The 18,628-nt window shown below is 37.1% G+C and overlaps 1 protein-coding gene across 1 annotated transcript in view; it reads right to left on the bottom strand.

Moving 5' to 3' along the window:
* fbn2a (fibrillin 2a) overlaps nucleotides 1–18,628 on the bottom strand; it is a 110,409-nt gene that overhangs the window by 59,674 nt on the left and 32,107 nt on the right. The window contains exons 10-15 of the mRNA XM_073816293.1: nucleotides 7,887–8,048; nucleotides 7,670–7,807; nucleotides 7,213–7,332; nucleotides 5,280–5,405; nucleotides 1,725–1,847; nucleotides 1,151–1,273 (exon numbers count right to left, since the gene is read on the bottom strand). Of these exons, the coding sequence (XP_073672394.1) occupies nucleotides 1,151–1,273; nucleotides 1,725–1,847; nucleotides 5,280–5,405; nucleotides 7,213–7,332; nucleotides 7,670–7,807; nucleotides 7,887–8,048 (792 nt within the window). The remainder of the gene's footprint in view (nucleotides 1–1,150; nucleotides 1,274–1,724; nucleotides 1,848–5,279; nucleotides 5,406–7,212; nucleotides 7,333–7,669; nucleotides 7,808–7,886; nucleotides 8,049–18,628) is intronic.

The raw sequence follows: 18,628 nt of genomic DNA, 5'->3' as shown, positions 1-18,628 counted from the left end.
GTCAATCATCGATGTATTTTCTTCAATCTGTGCTACAATGCTTCTGGAGGTTGCATGCGTTTAACTGTGTCTGACGATGGACGAACAGGTTGCGTGTATGTAATGGCGGGTAAATGTGTGATGTTTTGCTTTTAGTTAAAAGATTGGTAAAATTATTTCCACGTCACCCAACACTGGTTATATTCTGCGTGTTTCTACATAGGTTACGAGTAAAACAGCTTCGGACGATTACGTTTTTGCAGCGATCTGAATAATTTATTCAAACTGATTCGCAAACCAATTTAAAAAGTTTGGCCCATTCGCTTAGTAAAGAATAGACTCAAAAAACTCATTTATTTGCAATACTTTGTAAGGAATCGACTCAAACGAGTCATTAATTCGCGAATGCGCCAGAAACACAAGATAGCAATTTAAAAATAAAATACAAATTTCGTAATTAATTAAAATACAGTAACGAAGGAACGCTGCATAGTATAAACGAAGTAAAAGTACAATTTATTTTTTTCCACCTCGGAAGGGCAACTTGAGTCGAGAAGGGCATATGGGCAGTTGCCCGGGCAACCTGAGCAACCCCCCTGTGCACGTCCCTGTCCTGAAGTGTTTATCGGATGGATCCCGTGAGCCCCCAGACGAGGAGTTATCCAACGAAAATGGAGAGGTGTTTTATTAAAAAATGTCCAAAAGCGGTAACACGGCTCTATTTAAATGCAAATACATATATTAAACAGCTGTCCATTCTGGTTAAATTGCGCTATAGTTTAACATTCAAGCTGTTTTAAAGAATGAATTGGCGGCAGTGACTCAGTGGTAACTATTCATGAGAAATAAATTGATATTTGCAGTTAAAGCATTCATTTTATTCAGGTAGTGACTGTCATTACAGCATGTCAATGAATTGTTTTATAGTTTATTTGAATGAATACGTTTATAATGCTAAAATCTGATAAGAAAACAACGCAAAGTGTCAGGCTGTTGAGCAACTCCCAGAGTAAGTGTGCTTTGGTGAAATATGATGCACTTACAGTTATTAGTTCAGTTAATAGTAGATGATTAAATGAGTTAACATATGTATAAATATATCATTGTTCCTTTTATATAAGTCATTGTGTACAGATACATTGTGGACATGAGTGTATAAGCTACATTTTACCTACACATGTGCGTCCATCTAGTCCTACAGTAAGACCTGCAGAACAATCACACCTGAAAGAGCCTTCAGTGTTCACACAGCGTCCGTTTATACACACACCTGGAGTCTGACACTCATCCATATCTGTGAGATTCACATTTACAGTAACATAACACACTTTATTTACCATCAGATCACATAAGAACGTTTGTAATATTCCTCATTTACCTGCTAAAATTATAATTTGCTTCATTAAACACTCATAAAAAAATAATTTAGGAAAAAGCCATTACACTAAATGACATACTTATATTACAAAACAAATACAAATCAAATCAAAGTCTGAAAGAGACAAAGGAAACAGTGACATCTGAGGACAAAAATGTTTGAGTTCCACTATGATGAGCACAGGTGTTTCTCATCAGCTTGAACATTTACAGATCTGTGGGCCAAGAGAGCAGCAAGCACAGGAGGAGAAGGTCAGCGTGGGTTTGTTTTTAACAGAAGGGATGTTAACTATAACTTTAATGTGAGTGATGTGAAATGATCATAGACATAGGCAACAAACTGATCACATGAACATTGCACAACTCACCTGTACAGTATTGTCCACTAGGATTTAGGGTAAACCCAGGCTTACACAAACACTTAAAGCTGCCGTCTTCATTGATGCACATGCCATTCAGACACATGTTTGCGCTGGCACATTCATCATGGTCTACAAAAGAGGTATAATGTAGTCATCAATCATTGAAATATTTTTTTATTTTATATTTTTGTTGGCTGATGCCCTCCACACGTTCTGTCTTTATATATCTGCACATACTGGATATTCTGTCATTTATAGTGATTATAGCATTTTTGATCAATGGTGGCCGTTGACTTTTAAATAACTCGTCAATGGCAGGGAATAAGTTAAGAGAAAATATTTGCATGACAGAACATGTTTTTGATTAATTTTCATTGTAATCTGTAATACCGTGATTATCAATACCCAATTTATAAAACAACTGAAGCAAAAAATTCTCTGTTTGTTTTTGGAAACGTTCTGAATCTGATCTCCAACAAAATTCCTTTACAAAAATGCAGTTATTTAAGCTGTTTGCAAAAAATGTTGTATTCATAAGCAGAGAAAAAATATAGATAGGATAAAAAGTTTTTTCGCGTTTTGTTTGTTTGTTCGTTCGTTTCTTATTGTTTATTTGAAAGCAGAGGGTCTGTTCTTTCATTTGATATATTTGTATGTTAAATATACACATATTTATACACATTTGAAAACTTTTGAGGATGAGATCAGGGTTTTTTCCATTGTGGTTCTTGATATTTAAATAAAAATCAATGAACAATTTATAGCTCCTAAAATCACTTAATAAAAAAGCAATATTTTAACTTCCGCAAAAATGATCCCTTCTTCTATCTGCTTTATCTGACCAGGTCATTTTTTCCAAGCTACCGCACTAGTATATAAAAAAGAATTTTTAACCATTACACTTTTAAACCTATCCCGATAAATATTTGCCCTAGTAGAATGAACATCTCTTACAAAACAAAATACTCCAACAGTTACCTTGAAACATTTATCTTTAAAATTTTAATAGAGTAATTTGAAGTATGCACATTCGCTTAATTTAACCAGGTACTGGATCAATATATATCACGTATTAAAGAGAAAATTAACACACTGTTCTTCTCTCTTTATTAAAAAAAATTAAAAGTGGCAACATTGTGATTAAGAGATCTTGATCTGGCCTGATGAAAATCTCTTGATCGAAACATTGCCACTTTGCCATTTTTTTATTTCTATTAATAAAGGGAGAAGAACAGTGTGCAGATTTTCTGTTTAAAATTTTAAACACCATCACCAATTTTATAAAAGGTACCTTTTCCCAACTTTTACAAAACATATTTCCCTATAATGATCATCACTCAAATGCACATGTGGATGTACTTACAAAATAACCCTAAACAACTTGTTTAGAGCAGGACTTCTTTTAGTCCATTTTGTTAGTCCACAATACCAAAAAAAAGCTGCATAATCATAGTGAGCTTCTACTAAGGCAACATTTTAAGGTTTGCGTATTCAACTGCCTTTCTTGCTAAAAATTTAATTTGCTAACAAATGTTTCAGTGAGCTGACACTGACAAACTTTCTCATATCAATGTACCATCTACAATAAATTTTGAAGGTAGGGTAACAGATTTGATCTTGAAACATTTTAGTTATGCTGGTTAAAAGTCTCCTCACATCCTGATAGCAATCACTGTGTTAAGTTGTTTAAATGTATTTGTAGATTTTTATGTCATCTGTGAAAGGCGTAGGACAAAAAAAATTTCAACCAATCATAGATTTCGGTCCGAATGGACGTTGCCTTTTTTGTCCCTCATACGTTAGCGTAATTTGAATGCCCACCACGCAGCGAGTCCACGCAGACACCATACGTCATCGGCGCGTTCACATGCACTCACCTCCTGTCTGTTAACAGCGAGAATGGCAAACTTTTCTGCTGAATTGACAACCTACACAGGAGCCACAAAATTAAAGGCATCTTTTATAACAACAACAGCAAAAACTGCCTGGATCAGCAAGAGCAAAAACCCAAATTAACATCGGTAACTTTACTGCTTTACCACGAGATGCAAACAGCTGCAGGAGGCAAAGGGTCTGAAAGGGTCGTTGCACTGTTTATTTTGGTAAGGTAGGTACGCGATATGTTTGTACTGAGATGGATTCAGATATTCTACTTTGATGAAACATTGTGTTGCTTATGAAATTTGTGTTCGTTTACGGATTAGCGTAACGATATAGTTACTACGTCTACACAACCAAACGTGTGCCAAATGTTTTTTTAACTTGCTGTTTCTGTTTTTGTATTTGTTTTTGATTTTGTTGTAGTGTTTTTTTAATTTGCTGTAGTGGTTTTTAATTTGCTGTAGTGTTTTTTTGTATTTGTTGTTGTTTTTAATTTGCTGTAGTGTTTTTTTAATTTGTTGTGGTGTTTTTTAATTTGTTGTTGTTGTTTAGTAATTTGTTGTTGTGGTTTGCACTTCAGGGCCACCGTAGCTTTAACTAATTCTGATGTAAACCAGTTGTTTATGTTGGTTATTTTGGCAATGTTATTTACTTTGTACTGCAAAGTTTTCTCACTGGTGAATGAGACATGAGATGTGACCGTCTGATCTGTGCGTGTTTATGTGTTTTGAAAGATTTGTGACTTTGGGTGGTGATTTGACTGGAGGGTGGGATCGTGGTTTCATTGCTAGGCGGCTACCGTTAGTATTTTTCAAAATGTGAAACCCTACCTTTAAATACTTTACTTTTCTTTTGGGTGTAATAATTAAATGACAGACTTTTACCTCTAATTAAAAAAAAAAATTTCAACTTAGCCGCCCAGCCGAATAATATAGCTTCAGCTTTCCCCAAATGTAAAGAAAGCTTATTTTGACTAAACCATTTAAAGACCTCTTCAATCTCTCTGCTTAACACATTTTCAATGTGCTTTCCACTCTTGAGAAACAATTATTGCTGAAGTTTATTTGAACAAGTCATTTTTAAATCATTAATATACAATAAAAAATAACGGACCTAAAACATTCCCCTGTGGAACTCCACATGAAATAGGCAAACAATCTGAAAGTTCACCATTTAAATACACTATTTGACAGCTATTTGTAAGGTAGGACGTGATCCATCCACAGGCCTTATAATTATCAGTAGTAATTTCTATAGCATTGGTAAGTTACCACTGTAGAGCGAGATGGAAAACCTTGAACTCATCTCAATAAGATAAACACTTGAATTGTCTGAAGGGTACATGTGAAGCTGACACACTTTCTCAATCAAAATTGAGGGTTTGAGGGGTCTGTCCAAATCAACTTTTTTCTAGTCCACTTGATGAAGTTTGACACACTTCAAAACGTAAAGTGGAGCACTTGAACAAGACTGTGAGTTGATGCCTATAAGTGGACTTATAACAAAGGAACAAGATGTTGTGATCGTCCTCCCCAACACTGATGGGCTTTCTTAGAACAAACCCCTACTGTCACTACATCAACATAACATCAGATTAGGATAAGGTTAGGATTTCACTATGTTTAACTAAGACATTTCTTGCACACATAGTTTTTTTACATATACTGTATAGTTTCTTACCCACACAGCTTCTCTCATCAGGTGAGAGATTGAATCCTGCATTACAGATGCATTGAAAACTCCCTTCTGTGTTCACACAGCGTCCGTTCTTACAAAGCACTGCATTCTGAAGACACTCATCATTGTCTGCAAGCAGTCATTTCACAGAAGATCTTAATAAAGCTTTAAATATCAAGAGTTCAGATGCAAAACCCTCTATGCATTCTTGTAAGGAATGACAACTTGAAGTGTTATATATCATCAAGGCCGAAGAAAGAATATGTGTGTATGTTTATGTCTCATAACATGTTCATGGAGTAAGTATAAACAGTACTGTATATTTACAAGTCTTTTAAAAAAATGTTGCTGCTGGTGTTTTAAAAGGCATCTTTTTGGCCAATAAACACAAACTTATGAATAGGATGTGTTGTGCTGGTTAGACCCTAGGAGTTCATTTAGTTTTCGAAAAAAATGTTACAATCGTCCCATGCTGTACTACACTTTTTAAGGTAGTAATGTAAGCAGGACTTGACATTAACATCTCGGTTCAGTATGGTTTTTGTTGTTATTTTTTCTTTAAATTTTTAACACTCCAGAAATGTATTATCTTATGAATGTATTAATTATCCATAATTTAGGATACAGTATAAAAAAAAGTTATATCATGTAATCATGCACAAACTGAATTTGACTTTAAAAACATTATTGGGACCATCTCTGAGGAAAGCCAGATGAGATTTTGATAGAGCAAGAGGGAAGACATTGATGATTTCAACATGCTTTTCATTTAATTGGCAAAAAAGAGAATGTGTATTGCCATCTACATAAACTTTACGTGCATTTTTAGCACACAAAGATAACTTGCATTTATTAAAATGCCAACTTCAGTGAAGCTCTTAGATTTATCACTGAGAGGCTGCTTTAATACTGAGAATTTATGTGGACGAGAGAGAAACATAACGTTTACACCTGTAATATTTAAATCCGTCTCTTTGGCCACTTTTGACAACTTCTGTCCTGATTACTTTGAGGGGCAATTTCTGAAATAAGATCGCGTAACTTTCACACGCTAGCAAAATGAAACTACGCGGAAATCAGCCGCTTTAATTTTATCAATGAAAGGCTAAAAACAGCGCTAAAGACGTAAAACAGTGTTCAGTACCTCAGATTAGATAAATGGTCGGAGAGAAGGCGGTCTCCTATGGCTGTTCGAGCACATTCAACCCATAGACTGCAGTTCAATCTATTGTTTTATTTCCGTTGTCATCATAGATAACATGAAATAAAAATATGTTTCCACACACCAAACTTATACGACGCTGGCGCATCCTCCAACTGCGGGCAGACTTCCTTTTCTCTCCCACTTGCCATTTCTACACGTAACATAACCTGCAGTACTTATACTCCAAACCAGTCACCTCTTCTTTCGCGCGAAAGGGAAACACGCTATATGAGGTCACATACAGGGCATGAGACTACATTGCGCATTTGCGCATGCCATGAACCGTTGAACCGTGCAGCACACACGCGCTCCGAACCGAGAAAAGCGAACCGAACGGCTCTGATTTTTTTAATGGCCCGTGCCACCCCTAATATATATATATATATATATATATATATATATTATGAGTAGTCTTCTTAAAAATTATGCGAAATGATAAACAATGCATAATGCGACACTGGGAAACTACAACTCCCATGAGCACTCCCTGCACCCAGCGCAACGTTTAGTAGGGGTTATTTACCATAGTGAGCTCGAGCACTGGAATGCTTGGGACGCAGTCAAACAACTAGCGACTTTGGCTGGTGAGCAAAAAAGTTAATGTCAAGGCCTGAATGTAAGTAATGTAATGAGAATCAGCAATGAAAGTCCTCTCTTTATCTTAATATCTCTTTGAAGCAGAAGTTGTTGGATATCTACTGAATCACCTGTGAACTGTGGCTTGAGTCTCACCAATGCAGATGTGTTTGTCTGGAGCTCTGATGTAGCCGACGTGACAGGTGCAATGATAAGAGCCCAGTGTGTTCACACAGTTTCCATTACTACAGGGATCAGATGCACACTCATCCACATCTAAACACACAACACATATTCTTATCATTCAGTCAAAATCATTGCTTCAAAATATACAGATATAAGATTTGATACGGTGATGGTGATCTAAGGCAGTGGTTCTTAACGTTATTCCTGGAGGCCCACTGCTCTGCACATTTTGTATGTCTCTTTTATCTGGCAGACTCAGTTCAGTTCATTGAGATCTCTTCTAATGAGCTGATGATTTGACTCAGGTGTGTTAAATAAGGGAGACATACAAAATGTGCAGGGCAGTGGGCCTCCAGGAATAACGTTAAGAACCACTGATCTAAGGTTAAGATAATGATATGATGTGATACAGTAATGGTGTGGTGACCTGAACATTCTCCCCTGTGGTTTTCTCTGTATCCAATGTTACAGTCACAGCGGTAGTTTGAACCCACAGGTACACAGTGTCCATTCAGACACAGGTTAGGAAAAAGACGGCATCTGTTCACTGTCTCATTCATACTGACTGAAAATCAAACATCAACTCATGAGACAGTATGTTGTTTGCTCAGTAAAAGTTTTTTGATGTGTGAAGTTTTGCTCACAGAAATGTTGCTCTGGTCTCTGTTCATGATGGAGAACTTGAGGAATCTCATGAACCTGAGGTGTGTTTTGTTCATTGTCCAACGAATGAAGATTCGTATCAGTATCTTCTTCATTATATCCCGTGAGAGCAGACCCCACCAGACACATTCTGAAGTATTCATCTGTCAGGAGAGAGAGAGAGAGAGAGGAGAGAAAGCTGCCATGTATAACCGGTGTGAAGATGAAATGAAGAAATGGCTGATACATCATATAAAGATATATATGTTAAATTATTTTGTGCTGTTGTTCGGGGGTGACGGGTCTTTGATGCGCAACTATAAAACACAGAGACATACCAGTATCTTTACAATGGGAAAGTCAGTTGAGTGTTTGTACATGGAATAGACTTCCTGGTATTAACCTTTCAGGCGTTTGGTGTAAATGTCCCTCTGGTGTGAGTTTTTTTAACCCCAATTTTTTTTTGACTTGATTGAGTTTTTATGGCGACACATCAAGCTTATCACACAGTCAGCAGCATCTTTCTCATTCACCACGTTTTAAGTTATTTAAACAAAACATAATAAACAAATGAAACTATGATTTTTTATTGTTTTCGTTTAATGAAAATATTATTACATTGCTTCTTACGCACTAGATGGAGACATGAGCTTATGAAATTATTTGCTTTATCATTTAAAACAAAAGTCACTCAAACACATTACGAACTATTATAAACATTAACTAATAAGCAGTAATAATATATTGTAATAATATATAGTAGCAGAAATAATATACCAGCTAAATCAGCATATTTTTATCAGCATAATATTAGTTGTTTTTGAACAATTATTGTATTTATTGCTTACTGGTAGTGTCTATGAAAGGTTTTACAGGATGGATTTGTAAATACAGATCAGGAGTGCATGTGCGCCACCATACACATTCAACTATTGTGCGTGAATTATGGACAAAACAAATGTTTTGTAGAGATTAACGTTTGTACCATCTATTATGACAACCCCTAATTGCACAAATTATGCTGGTCTTTCTGGATTTCATAATAAACATTAAAAAGCCAGTCAAAAAGGCACATTTGTGTTCCTTGCAATAGGACTACCATTAGCTTTAGTGGCTCACCAGGAGTTTTACACAAAGGAGCTAGAAGGTGGCACCCACATTAATGTCAAAAATAAGGTGGATATACACATATATACTTTTTCCTCAGTTCTTGAAAGCTGTATTTTGGGCCACTTATAAAATCCTTATAAGATAGTGTTTCTCCAGATCTCGCAAAGACAATCAATCAAAAAACTCTTTTAACACAAAGCTTTTAATGAACAGGTTATTAACAGTTTCTTCAGTCCCACAAAATAGACAAATTTTCCACACTGTTGAATTTAGATTTGCCACATGCTTATTTGTAGCTATAAATCAGTCTCTACTGCAGGTCTGCAAAATGCTTTTCAACCCAAAAACCTCCAACAACAGTTCTGACCACCTCCAATTCTTACTTTGCTTAACACAGTGTGATGGGTAACTTTTACACGTGTTATGAACAGACTTTTCTTCTTAATGTCCTAAAAAAATGTAGGATAAAACTGAATGTCCAATTTCCTCATTATCTTCCTGTACAGCTGCTGAAACTTCAAATCGTGGAAATCTATAATCTCCATGACATTTTTAAAAGTAAAAGTGTAACAGGGACTGGATGATCAGATTAAGCATAACCAAAGACCCTTCATACAGCAATTATATCCAATAAATTAATTTATCTGCAAATCCAAAAGCTTTTAAAACATTAAAAAGGTATTCATAACCTACACGGTCAAAAGCCGTCTCCTGGTCAATGGATAAAAACCCACATAAAGATTATTTCTAATAGACAAATCAATAACATCTCTCAAAAGAAACAAATGATCCATTATTTTGCAGCCAGGAATACAGTAAGGTTGTTCGTTTTCAACCACCACATGCAAAATATTTTTAATTCTGTTGGCTAAACACTTAGACAGTATTTTGTAGTCTGAGCACTTTAAAGACATAGGGCGCCAATTTTTAAATTACAGCTCTCTGACAGCTGTTTGGTAAACCACATCTTTTTAAAACATTCACAAAATAGATTATACAAATTTGTACCTAAAATACAAAAAAAAAAAAAATTGGCCGGTAAACCATCAACTCCTGGTGACTTTCCTGTAGAAAGCTGTATGTCTTTTTATCCTTGGGCTTTAATTTAGGAAGATAAAATGTAATTTAGTAAAGTTAAAATTACTTACTTTTACTTGAGTAGATTTTTAGACCAGTAACTATACTTTTACTTAAGTAAAACATTTTATTACTCTTTCCACCTTTTTTTTTACAATTTTATAATCTAAAGTTACCATATGATCTGAGAAATAATTTGGTTGTATATTAGTGTTAATATCCCTGTTCATATTTATTGACTTAAACTTAACCTATCCAATCTAGCCCCTGTCACAACAGAATCTAATATCGTTATCTTAGTATATTGCTTAACTAACTTATTTCTATTTCTCAATATATCCACTAAATTAAAATCATTTACACTATCAAGAAGTAAATTCCTAGATTTTGAATGAGGCTTCCCCATTTCTATCCAACAAAATATTTCTTGTGCAATTCCAATCTCCCCCTGCTACAACATACACATTGCCATCATCACATTGTTTTACTGCTTCCTTTAGCTTTTGAAAATTTTTTCACAATGTCTTCCCATATATGGATCACACAAATTAACAAAAATAAATTTAACACTTTTAAATTTTTTCTTTGTTAACACTATATTAACATCTAAGGATTTTGAGAAAAGAAATGCAACACCAATGCTAACATTTGTTTCATGACTTAAGTCCTATTTGCACAGGATTATTATTATCCGGGGACCTTGTGTACTTTAGAAATTACCTCCCTACATCTGAGTTTTGTGTGGCCGGTTTGCACGGGATAAGCAAAGCCTGTGATTTCAAGAGTCCTGTAATTTACACGCAACACAGCGACACGCGGTAAAAGGTACCTTTACCATGTTAATCAGAGATTTTCTCCTAATTAGCCACGTCGCGAAGCTGACAAAGTTTTTCTTCTAATGCGACGTGAATATATTTCCTTAAATTCAACGCACATATGCACAATCTTCCGCTTACTGGGATTTAGGAATGGAATTTTGCGCAGTTTCTGGAGTAAGCAGGGTTTTAAAAATCTGAAAATCTTTGTGCGTCTGCAAATTCTGCCTTACGTGCGTACGCGCACTTTAAGGATGGATTCTACGCAAAGTTTTATGCATGAGGCCCCAGGAGTTTCATGCCTTAGACCGGCCCACTTTAGTTCTCAACTGACTATATTTAAATTTTGTAATTAAAACCTTCAGTATCTGCAGGAGTGCAAGTTCTCTACAGCCCTGTAATTCATTGTATTTTAAAAATATCATAATTTCCAATTCAGTGCAAATACAGCAAGTGTTGCTTCACAAAAAAGATTTATTAGAACATCTAATAACAGTTTTCCCTACAACACCACAATGTTTAACATCATTAAAACTATTTTCTGTAAGAAATAGGGTTTATAAAAATCCAAACCTTAAAAATATTAAATAAATACAAACATAAAAATAAAGTTAAAATAAAATGTATTGCACTTTCTAATGACATAATCATCTCTTTTCCTATGCACAAGTCAAGGAAACAGTTGCTTTAACAATGTAAATATTTTTAACAAATATGAGAACATTAGTTAAAGGGTAAACTTCCAACATTATTCTTTAAAACATACCAATGTCCTTTCCTGCAATATCTGTATATATGTTCTGTGCAAACATGTTCATAGATATACAACCTTTAAACACAAATATAGAATAAAACAAGTATAGCAGTGTTCACAGCATACATTTCTAATGACATCTCTTTCTGCTGTGCATAGCTTCAGGAAAGCATGGCCAATCTTAAAACATTAATAAACACCTGAGCAATGAACTGGTCTCTGCAACTTTGTTTATCATAGTGTCATTGTCCAAAGAATTTCAGTGCAATTGAGCATTAATGCCTCAAGGTTAGTCTAGGTTAAATTGCTTCTGAGCCTGTTTTTATGAATTTTACTATTTAGAAGCTTCTCTCACAGGCTACTTGTATGATGGACAGTGCACATAGTATGCACCAGTTAGAAGATTTTACTAAGAGAGGATGAGATGAAAACAAACCAGACAAATTGCTCCATAGAAACATCCTCATCAATTCCTTGTGTCACTTCCCTAGCTGTCCTGACAATGTTACCCTCCAAATGGGACATATTTAGTCTGTCCACTGAAATGCAAGACTGCACACTTAATATGCCAGTTGTATCCCTATTGTCAAACCTAAGCAGACATTTACTTAGTTCTTCCAGCTTGGGCAGTCCATTTACCTTCACATGAGCAATAAAATGACAGTATTGGGCACAGTCGCCTGTGATGCTTGTCCTAACTGTTACATTTACATTTACATTAAGTAATTTAGCAGACCCTTTTTTTCAAAGCAATTTACAAATGAGGTAACTATAGAAGCAATTACAGCAACAAAAGAACAGCAATACATAAGTGCACTATAACTAGTCTCATCAAGTCTAACACAGTATACATAGCCAATGTTTCTTTTTTTATTGACAGAGAAGATAAAGATAGAAAAATAAAAAAGAAATTAGCAAATGAGGTGTTGGTGGGAGAAATGGGTTAAAGCCGATTCTTAAAGACGGCTATAGAGTCAGCAGATCTTCTTGTAACCGGCAGATCAATCCACCGATGTGGAACAGAACAAAAGAAGGTACGCAATAATGATGTTTTCCCTTTTTGGGAAGGCACCACAAGCTGTTGCTCGGTGACAGAGAGCAGGATCGAGAGTGTATAAGCGGGTGAAGGTAAGAGGGTGCTGACTCAGTGGTGGTTTTAAAGGACAGGAGCAGAGCTTTGAATTATATGTGAGCTGCTAGGAAGCTAGTGTAACCTGACAAAGAGAGTAGTGACATGCACCATCTTTGGCTCATTAAAGACCACTCTTGCTCCAATAAAATACATCCAATGACCATTTTTGTCCACAAATGCGTATAATCCATGAAATATAGATACATAGTCTGTTGTTTACATCAGATTTCGCATGAACGTCTTGATATAGTATAATATCGCCTACAATGTGAGTACTATTTGCGTCGTAACACACTGTTTATGAGATTACACTTTAGGTTCCTGTAAACACATAAACACGCGTTAAAACTTTGTTTTAAAAGTAGGCAGGAGTATAATGACATGATAACAGAATAGAGGATATCAGCGAAGTGACTGCTCTGTGCTCTCTAGCTACCTGGTGGGTGGAGACCTGCGAGTGGGATGGTGGGCGGGAAAATTCATATGGAATGTGACGAAAAGGCTAGTTATGTCACAACGGAGCTGATTTTGAAACAGTGCAATCTGAGACTCAAGGCAGAGGACATTCAGAAAACTGTATCTCACTCAAAACAGCATGGATGGATTTTTTTCCAAGTTTGTATGTGTGTGGAAGCACCAGAGACACAAAATAACACCCCAAAACCCAGAAAAAGTGAGTTTTTCATAATATGGGCACTTTAATAGGCATCCCCCTCTCGGGAGCAGGTAGAGTGTTGCGCATGTGCATTTTTTTAAAAAAGCAGAGAGGACGGTTCTTTTCTAAAATTCGGGAAAATCTTCCGCTATACCTTTAACATTTTAATACTGATTTGATGTTACAGTGACTGATGAAGACACCCACATGCTTATTCAGTGGAGGGTGGCTAATGAAGCCCTCTTCACCGGAAAGCGTAATGCAGCCATCAAAGGTTTTGAGGGAGTATACGATGAAACATTACTCAAGTTTATTAACTCTGTTAGAACAATGTACTAACAGTTGCAACTTTTTCCAAGTTCTTTTTATGATTGCTGTCTGTGCATTTATTGCAAAGTTTTTGTGACAGAGCAGAACCTGGTGGGGAAATGTTCTACTCCTCAGATAAAATGAAAATGGGAAACTCAAAAGTACAAGTAAGATTTTGTACAAAGGTAGTTAACCCCAAAATAAGAATTCTGTCATGATTAAGTCACATTCATGTTTGTCCATATGGCAGTAATCTTATGATTTTAATTGCCTGCAATCTTGTGCTTTTTAAAATTTGGAGGATCTCAAATGTCCACAGACAGGGGTGAGTACTGAGGATGGTTAGGTTACAGCAGCAACCTGGAAATGGTATGCTGCCATGGATGAGGCAATAGGTGGTTGACCATCTATCTCGCCACCTGCCCTTATCGCCTCATTCGTCCCGAATGTTATTGTAACCTCACCAGCCTCAGCAACATCTGCACCAGAGAGAGGGAGAAAAAGGATGGATGTTGAGGAGCTAATTCTGGAGATGGAGGACAGGGAAGCAGCAAGAGAAAGAGATGCTACTGAAAGGAAATACAGGGCGATGGAGAGAGATGATGGAAAGGGAAGAAAGAAGAGACAGAGAAATGCGAGAGAGAGACGAAAGAAGAGACAGAGAAATGAAAGAGAGAGATGAATGAAGAGACGGGGAGACTAAGAGAGAGGAAAGATTCCTTAAGCTACTAGAGTTAATTGCCAAAAAACAATTTAAAAGAATTAATGTTAACCGTTCTTTTATTTTATAGTTCATTGTTATGAAATGTTTATTGTTTTGTGGTGTTTTCCTACACTTCACACTGATTTTTGTTGCAGTTTTCAGGAGTTTTTTAGGAGTATCTGAAAGAGTTTTGCAAAATTATCTGAAAAAGATGTGAAAAAGAAAAGTGCCTCACAGTAGAAATTTACCCACACAGTACAGACAGCTTTTAAATGTATTTACTTTATTTTTGTTCTTAAAGGGACAGTTCACCCCAAAAATAAAAAAAGTAAAACATGAAAATGTAATAGAATATACTAAATATATAAATGGAATATAATCAAAATATTAACCTATGCAATGTTACAGGAAATCATACTCGTGAAGAGCAGACATCCAGTTGTCTGGAGCGGACACAGCTGCTGCCAGCTGTCCTGCACATCATCTCCTGTGCTGGCTGTGTTTTGGGGTTCGGGTGGGTCATCCCTATGATCCTCCACAACATCTGGAACCACAATGTCCTAATTGAGAAGACACACGTTGTGGGGCACCGCACAGCATGCAACCACATCTGGCACAAAGACAGGGCTCACTTCCAGGGCCTTGAAAAAATGGAACGCCAGCGTCTCTTTAGCATCCTGAAGGCCCTTTCCACAATGCTCTGGGCATTGCAGTTCTTGGTGTTGAAGCGAGCCTGAACAGGATTCTGAACAGGCTCTCTGTAGGGGGTGATGAGGCAGATGGGCGCAAACAAACAAGGATACCCACCATCTCCAAGGATGGATTTTCCTGCAGTTGGATACAGGTGGCCGGTATAAACAGGGGTGTTCTTCAGCACTCTGGCATCAGATTCAGCATATCCAACAAAGATGACAAGAAACTTTCCCTGGTAGTCAGTGATGGCCTAGCCTGACTACGTCAGACTTTGTACTTCCGCTAAATTTCATTATGCTTCTGTACTCAGTCTGAGATACCTCCCGTTCAAACCGTTTTCCTCAGGTCTCAAAACGGCCGTCCAATCAACGAACAGAGGGTGGGCTGAGAGCCGTGACGTAGACGCTAAGCGCCGAATATACGGTTGTAGTTTGTAGTGGACATGGAGGTACAGAAAGCTATTTGCTCTGTTGTGGAGAACCGGCACTTGCCAACTTAAGCCCAAACAAGAAGAGTGTTTATTAAACATTTTGAATGGAGATTATTTTGTTGCCTTACTCCCTACAGGTTTTGGGAAAAGTTTAATTTATCAATTACCGATTGTCAGCGAGAAACTGTGCAGCACAGCTTGACGTGCACAACAATCGAGAAATCATAGAAGGGAATGTCATTGTTCACAGTTAATGGTGGAGGACGGGTGGGCAAACATTCTTTGGTGACGTTCCTGATTAACCAGATAATAAGGTAGGAAGATTTAATTTACATATAGTTAAGGCTGTCTGGTGGAAGAGTTTGAGAGGAGACAGCGGCGTTCCTCCACTTAGACATGAGTGGAAAGACACTGTAAGGATAGTGTTCAACTAGCTCTGGCCCGATTTACTTTACATAATCTGCAAAAGTCATTCATAGCCATGTTAACTCCGGTATTTCGCTCGATGGGTTTGTTTTCACATCATAGGTGTGTTTTACAGCAGAAATTCGATGCGGCTAAGCCGGCGCATAACGCACATCATATCCAAACGTTATGTGATTGGCTTAAGTTTAGACCAATGATTTTAAACTTCAGACAAGCCCCTCCCACGAGAAGGAAAACGATTGTCAATTATGCCCAGCCAGACTCTGTCTATGAAGCGAAGCAAAATAGCAGAGGATGGTATTACCTGGCTAGTGATGGCCTGCAGTTGGACAGAATAAAACAGCTTTCTGTTAAAATAACATGGGTCATCACTTGCTGGTGATCTGATGCAGATGGGACACCCATCAATTGCTCCAGCTACTGAACGGAAAGCAGGAGACCCAGCCAGCTGGCCAAAACCTGCTCCCACTGCCTCCAGGTCATCCACGTTGGGGAAAGATATCATTCTCCTTAAAATCCCAATGACTCCCCTGCTCACTCTGTGAACAATGTCATGCACAGAGGACTTGGGGATGTCTAAGGCCATTGACACTACCCTGTATGATGCTACATGGGCCAGCCAGTAAAGAAAAACCAGCACCTCAATGTGCTTTTCCCAGCCATGATCAGAATCAGACTTTAGAGCAGCAATCAGGGACTTGATGGACTGTCGAGAAAGTCGGAGGGTGGGACGGAGGTCAGCTCCATCTTCGAAATACAGCCGAATAATTGGCACAGCAATGTTCAGGTGACAGTATGCTGTAGGGCTGAAAGTCTGTAAAGAAGTTACCTGCAAGCTGTCAAACTGTAGTGTACCTCCTCTGAGTACTGGACAAGTTAAGACCAGACTTCGTAAAGTAAATGCAGCTAAGGCTGTAGGTCCTGACTGCTTTCCTCCCTGGGTGCTAAAGACTTTCCATAAAGAGCTGGGACCGATGTTATGTGACATCTTTAACACATGCATTCAGCATAACATTTTTCCAAAACAATGGAAGGAGGCCATAGTCAAAGCTGTTCCTAAAAAAGCAAAGCCTAGTTTTCCAGCCGATTATCGCCAGACGACCTCTTTGGTGCATAGTAAAAAGCTATTTGAGTAATAGAGAGCAGAGCGTCAAGTGAGGCTCCTGTGTGTCCAAGTCCTTCTCAGTTCCAGCTGGTGTTCCTCAAGGGGGACTTTTGCTTTTTGTCTTATGCATTAATAGCCTGGATTTATATTTGCCTCCTTCTGTAATACCTGTAAAATATGCTGATGACCTAACAATAACAGAGTTTCTAATGGGATCGTTACCTGGACTCACTCAGAAGGCTGTGGATTCTGTAGTGGATTGGGGACAGGAACGCTCATTGGCAATAAATGGAGTTAAGACTGTGGACATGGTTATCAGTGCCAGAAGAGAGGACAACATTCATTCCACTTCCTCCCCTGTTATCTCAGGGAATGCAATTAGCAGAGTTTCTACCTTTAAATTTCTCGGAGTCCAAATATCATCTGACTTGTCATGGGATGCCCAGATTAAGTACATGATTTCGAACGCGCGCCCCGGAATACATTATCTTTGTGTTGCAAAAAAAGCGGGACTTCCTTGTGATGCTTTAGTGCAAGTATATTTGACCTTTATTCAGCCAATTCTCGAGTATGCTTGTCCAGTATGGGGTGGACTTCCTAAAAGTCTCTCTGAGGAGTTGGAGAGGATTCAAAAGCGGTGTTGTCGGATAATAGGTATTCGGTCTTCAACTCTCCCAACACTAAATGAGAGGCGTGAAGAAGCCACAATACGTACTCTTACTAAGACACTTAATGATAGTTTGTCACCGCTGCACTGCTTCCTGCCTACGGCTTCTACTCCTGCTTATTCTCTTCGGCGGCACAGAACATTTGATGTACCCAACGCCATGAACTTTCCTTTATTCCTCGTCCTCTAAAATTGCTGAATAAATGACTTATCTGTGTATCTGTGTTATTTATATTATATATATATATATATATATATATATATATATATATATATATACAATTTTTGATTTTTTTTTTCTTTTTTCTTGGAGTATGTGTATGTTTGACACATTTCAGGGTTTTGTGCTGCAATGTCCTGTCTTGTCAAATTTTTAATAAAACTAAATTAAACTAAACTACACTAAACTAAACGTGTACATAGTTTTATTAACAACATTATTTGCTTATTTAAACGCGTGTATGTATTTGTGTATTATATACTGTTTGTCTTAAATGTAATAAAACTGTTTTACATGCAATAAAAATTTGCATTTTATGTTTTTTTAACACTCTGGGGTCGAACTCTGCTGATTTTGGACTTACAGATATGATTTATACATCATTTAAAACAATAAAGTGTCTGTTTTTTTCTGTCCACTTACAATGAAAACAGAATGTTGTGCTTTTCACAAAATTAAGAAAATAAACATGATGCGCGTTTTGTTCTCTCTCCGTCAGTGAAGTCCTTTCAGAAACGCGTCAGAAAAATTTACTGTAACTTAACGAATAGTTGTCATAGAAACAAAAGATACATGTCTACATAATGCTTGGAATGTCTGCTTTTAACTGATGTAAGTGAAATCGAAAACAAATATTGTAATTCGTTG

Source organism: Paramisgurnus dabryanus, chromosome 11 (assembly GCF_030506205.2).
Source record: "Paramisgurnus dabryanus chromosome 11, PD_genome_1.1, whole genome shotgun sequence".
In the NCBI taxonomy this organism is placed as follows: Eukaryota; Metazoa; Chordata; class Actinopteri; order Cypriniformes; family Cobitidae; genus Paramisgurnus; species Paramisgurnus dabryanus.
Note: the sequence above shows the minus strand (reverse complement) of the source record. Positions and strands in the feature narration are given on the sequence as shown.